General features: G+C 51.6%; 1 protein-coding gene across 1 annotated transcript in view; it reads left to right on the top strand.

The window, feature by feature from the left end:
- Ism2 (isthmin 2) overlaps nucleotides 1-4,893 on the top strand; it is a 15,717-nt gene extending 10,824 nt beyond the window's left edge. The window contains exons 3-5 of the mRNA XM_013013434.1: nucleotides 1,813-1,991; nucleotides 2,245-2,328; nucleotides 4,286-4,893. Of these exons, the coding sequence (XP_012868888.1) occupies nucleotides 1,813-1,991; nucleotides 2,245-2,328; nucleotides 4,286-4,803 (781 nt within the window). The 3' untranslated portion in view covers nucleotides 4,804-4,893. The remainder of the gene's footprint in view (nucleotides 1-1,812; nucleotides 1,992-2,244; nucleotides 2,329-4,285) is intronic.
- Nucleotides 4,894-5,224: the final 331 nt, after the last annotated feature.

Below are 5,224 nucleotides of genomic sequence, written 5' to 3' on the forward strand. Positions count from 1 at the left end.
TCCCCCTCCCCCTCCCCCTCCTCCTCCTTCATTATTAGTTGGTTATAGGGCTTGAATTCAGGGCCTGGGCACTGTCCCTGAGCTATTTGTGCTCAAGGATAGAGCTCTACCACTTGAGCCATGGTGCCACTTCTGGTTTTAGAGTGATTAATTGGAGATGAGAGTCTCACAGGGACTTTTCTGCTCAGGCTGGCATTGAACTGCGATCCTCAGATTTCAGCCTTCTGAGAAGCTAGGATTATAGGCATGAGCCACTGGTGCCTGACTCATTCTTTTTATTAGAAAAAAAAGATATAGAAAAAGATACCAGAGCACAAATTATTCAGGAAATACTTCTTAGCACCTACAGCCTACTATTTATTTTTGCATATTGTTCGGCTTCCTCTGGGAGCAGACATGGTTTATATACCATTGTAGCTGTTTTCCCAGGAGCCGTGAGGTCTTATCATTGGGCTAAAGTGCCTGTAATTGAGACTAAATCATCACAATCTCTTTCAGGTTTTCTAGAGTAATGTCACAACTTTCAGCATTTCTCTCATCCACTGTCTCCCAACTCTTTCTGCCTGCTCACCCTGTGTGGCCTACCAGGAAGTAGTATGCCGGGCTCCAGCACTGAGCCCCAGGCCCTCGGCCCTGCTCAGCCTAGGACAGCAGGCTTAGACACAGCTTGTTTGAGCTTTCCAAGGACATCCATGGCATTCTTTAATAACCCCAGTACCAGAGAAGTATTGTCACCCTTGGTTTTAGATTGACATAAAAGCCCTAGGAGCCGTTCACCTATCTCTCATACTTGTAATCCCAGCTGCTTAGGAGGTTGAGATCTGAGGATTGTGGTTAAAAATACCAGCCTGGGGGATGGGAATGTGGCTCAGTGGGAGTGCTTGCCTAGCACGCGTGAAGCCCTGGGTTCAATTCCTCAGTGCCACATAAACAGAAAAAAAAAAAAAGCCTGAAGTAGAGCTGTGGCTCAAATGGTAGAGCACTAGCCTTGAGCCAAAGAAGCTCAGTACCCAGGCCCTGAGTTCAAGCCCCATGACAGGCCAAAACAAAAAATACCAGCCTGGAAAGAAAGTTCATGAGACTCTGATCTCTAATTAACTACCAAAAAAAAAAAAAAAGCCAGAAGTGGAGCTGTGACTCAAATGATAGAGTACTAGCCTTGATCAAAAAAGCTCAAAGAGCCGGGCACTGGTGGTTCATGCTTATAATCCTAGGTACTCAGGAGGCTGAGATCTGAGGATCGTGGTTCAAAGCCAGCCTGGGCAGGAAAGTCCATGAGACTCTTTATCTCCAATAAATCACTCAGAAAACTGGAAGTGGTGCTGTCTGTGGCTCAGGTGATAGAGCTCTAGCCTTGAGCTGAAGAGCTCAGGGACAGCGCCCAGGCCCAGAGTTTAAGCCCCACAACCGACCCCCCAAAAAAACAAAACTTAAAGACAGTGCTCAGGTCCTGAGTTCAAGCCCCAGCCCTAGCACAAACAAAACAAAACAAAAAGTAGGATGTAATAGGACTTGCCCAGGGTCTTACTGATAATGGTCATGGACTTTCAGCTCTGGATAGCTTTTCTTATCCATTGCTGTGCTGGCAATGGTTGAGGTTTGCATGGTCTCCATAGAGCTCTGTGTGAAGCATTTGCCCATCTAATACATCTATCTGTACAGGTTGCTCACTGCACAAGGTACCCAGTCAAGGGAGCAATTCAGATTGAAAGGCAGCCCATGATTTCATGTACTGGACTAGGGGTCCCGACACAGGCTGCATCCAGCTGAGGAAGGAGTGTCTTTGCTTACTTGCACCAGTGTGCCTTACAGGCTGAGCGCACTCACCCTGGCTCCCTGCCTTGATGCAGACTATGAGCCCCAGGAGGAGTGGAGCCCCTGGTCTCCTTGCAGTGGGAGCTGCAGCAGCGGCAGCCAGCGACGGACTCGGTCCTGCGGCTATGCCTGCACTACCACCGAGTCCCGTGTCTGTGACCTGCCTCCCTGTCCTGGTGAGACGTGCCCCTGCCCCTGCACAGGCATGGCAAATGGAGCATAGACTCTGAACTTGGGCCTTTGGGGAATGGGGGTGTGGGACTGTCATAGGAGTGATGGGCTGGGGGAGACGGGATGCAGGAAGCTCATAAATGTGATGGTCCTGTCCCAGGCCTGTCCCAGCTGTTGTGGGCACCCAGAGCCTGGTGAGGGCTGGGCTTCCCCATTGGGAGCATGGTGCCACCAGCCTGGCCCCCTCTCTTCCCAAAGGCACCAAGGATGAGAACACCTTGGACTTCCCCAGTGAGGGGTGGCTGCCCCTGGTCCACAATGCGACGGGTATGTTTGACCCAGGTAAGTGGGGGTCGAAACCCAGACACACAGAAGAGCCCCGCTTCTCAGGAGAGTAGTGATTAACTTTATGGTGGGATCCTGGCCTCCAGCCAGGGCCTTGTATCTCCTGGAGAGGGACCTCAATTTCCAGACCAGATCTTTTGGCCCTTCCCAGTTCCTTGCTCCCTGTTGGAAGAAAGTCATGATGGCGTCACAGAGCTGAGAGATCCAGGGGGTGGAGGGTTATCTCTTCTGGCCACAAGATGGATACTTGGGAGGCTCCTGCAGGGTCTACTTTAGGGATGAGGATGTGAAGCGATCAGAAATGAGTCAGGGTCCAGAACTGTAAGGCTGTGTGCTAGGCAAGTGGGAAGTGGACCATGCTTCTACTAGGCACTCCAAGGCTGTGTCTCTTGGTCAGGTGGCCCTGTTTCACAGGTGAAACTATGCTTCCCACAGTGAGTGCTTCCTGAGCCGCCTTTGTGCCCATAGCATGCACCGGCTTTGTATTGGGGCCAGCATTCATAGTGAACAGAGGTCTGGTAGCTGCAGTCAAAGAGTTCAAGTCTCACAAGGACGCATATGACCAATGTGAGTACAGTATGGTAAAGCAGGCCCTCAAAGGTCTGTGAGCCAAGAAGAAGGGGTAGTTTGTTCTCCCTGGAAGAGAGCAGGACTGGGGAGGCAGCAGAGAAAGCCAAGAGGCTGTCCTGTGGCAGACTGCCTTGTTGAGGTTCTAAGGCCAGAAAAATGAAGATAAGAATGGACCAGTGTTTAAAATGTGAAAACACTTCAGGCCCTAGTGGCTCAAGCCTGTAATCCTAGCTACTCAAGAGGCTGAGATCTGAGGATCATGGTTCAAAGAGAGCCTGGCCAGGAAAGTCCATGAGATGCTGATCTTTAACTACCAAAAAGTTGAAAATCGATCTGTGGCTCAAAGTGGTAGAGCATTAGCTTTGAGCACAAAAGCTCAGGGACAGCATCCAGACCTTGAGTTCAAGACCCAAGACCAGAACCCTACCCCTCAAAAAAGGAAATAAGTCCTTGGTTAAAAACCACTACTCCTACCTGACTTATGAAACTGTAACCCCTCTGTACATCACTTTTATAATAAAAAAAAAATTTAAAGAAAAAAGTTGCCAGGCACCAGTGGCTCAAGCCTGCAATCCTATCTATTGAGAAGGTTGAGATCTGAGGATTGTGGTTTAAAGCCAGCCTGGGCAGGAAAGTCCGTGAGACACTTATCTCCAATTAACCACTAGAAAACTGGAAGTGGCACTGTAGCAAGTGGTAGAGCACTCTCCTTGAGCTGAAGAGCTGAGGGGTAGCACTCAGACCCAGAGTTCAGGCCCTGAGTTCAAGCCCCATGACCAACTAAAAAAGAAAAAAAAGTAATAAAATTATATTTAAAGAAAAAGAAAAATCACTACCTCTATCTGGGAGCTGGTGACTCACATCTAGAATCCTAGCTACTGAGATCTGAGGATCTCAGTCTGAAGTCAGACAGGGTAGAAAAGATCATGAGATTCTTATCTCCAATTAACCAGTCAGTCCTCTCCCCCCCCAAAAAAAAAATAAGCTGAAATTGGAGGTATGGATCAAGTGGTAGAGTGTCAGCCTTGAGTGAAAACTTAGGTAGAACGCAAAGCCCTCCTTTCAAGTCCCAAAACACCACCCAAAAGCCAAAAACCTCCACTGTTCCTGTCTCCCTCTCCCCAACCTGGACTCCTTCCCATGATCGCAGAATCTTGGCAGTAGTGAAGATGACACCCGTCCCCATCCCCCAGTTCATTTTGAGCAACAACCTCTTCTTTCTGGTACCTACAGGACCTGGCTGCCCTTATCTGCCCCCAGATCTGGCCTGGGTCCTTCTGTTCTGCCCTGCCCCTGCCCCCAGCCATGCCTTTGCCCCTCATTGTCTACTCCCCTCCCTCTATGGGTCAGGCTTGCACCCTGACCACCTTGCTTTTTTCTGCAGCTGTGGACAGCTGTGAGAAGTGGCTGAACTGCAAGAGCGACTTCCTATCCAAGTACTTGAGCCAAGTGCTTCAGGACCTGCCCAGCTGCCCCTGTGTGTACCCCCGGGAGGCTGTGTACCGTGCGGTGAGCCTGCAGGACGAGCTGCAGGGTCGCAGCTTCCAGTGGCGGGATGCCAGTGGGCCCCGTGAACGCCTGGACATCTACCAGCCTACGGCGCGCTTCTGCCTACGTTCTGAGCTGTCCAAGGACAGCAGCACACTGGCCGCCCAGCACTGCTGCTATGACGAGCAGGGTCGGCTGCTAACCCGTGGCAAGGGCGCAGGCGCGCCGGACCTCATCAGCACCAACTTCTCTCCTGAACTGCACTTCAAGGTGGACACGCTGCCCTGGATCCTGTGTAAGGGGGACTGGAGCCGATACCACACCGTGCGGCCCCCCAACAATGGCCGAGCCTGCACTGACAACCCTCTGGAAGAAGAATATCTGGCCCAGCTGCAGGAGGCCAAAGAGTACTGATGTGGATGCCCCACTTCTGTGGCTCCTCATCCTGCTTCTGCCTCTGCCCACACTGGGTGGGTGCAAGGGCCCACCAGGTCTTGTCTGTGGGTGATGTCAGGGCCCCATATGTCCCCAGGGAGCCTGGGGAGAAGGTTAAGGACAGACGGGGCTCAGGGTGCAACTGTGTGCACACTTACCAGGAGGGGAGGGGGTCCAGCCTGGTAGGCTCATTCTCTCCTTGCTCTAGAGCTGGGCTCTAAGACCTGCTAGGAATCTCTCAGAGCCCTAGTCTGCTGAAGATGGGCATAGAGGCCAACAAGGGCCCACAGCTGCCCTTTGCATGAGCCCTGGTGACTACCCCTCCTGGTCTCTCTTGGGTACCTACTGCTGTGAGCCACTGAACAAGGTGGGCTGCCCACAGCTCCTCCCACATTTCTGC

This window comes from Dipodomys ordii, unplaced genomic scaffold, assembly GCF_000151885.1.
Source record: "Dipodomys ordii isolate 6190 unplaced genomic scaffold, Dord_2.0 Scaffold2, whole genome shotgun sequence".
Lineage (NCBI taxonomy): Eukaryota > Metazoa > Chordata > Mammalia > Rodentia > Heteromyidae > Dipodomys > Dipodomys ordii.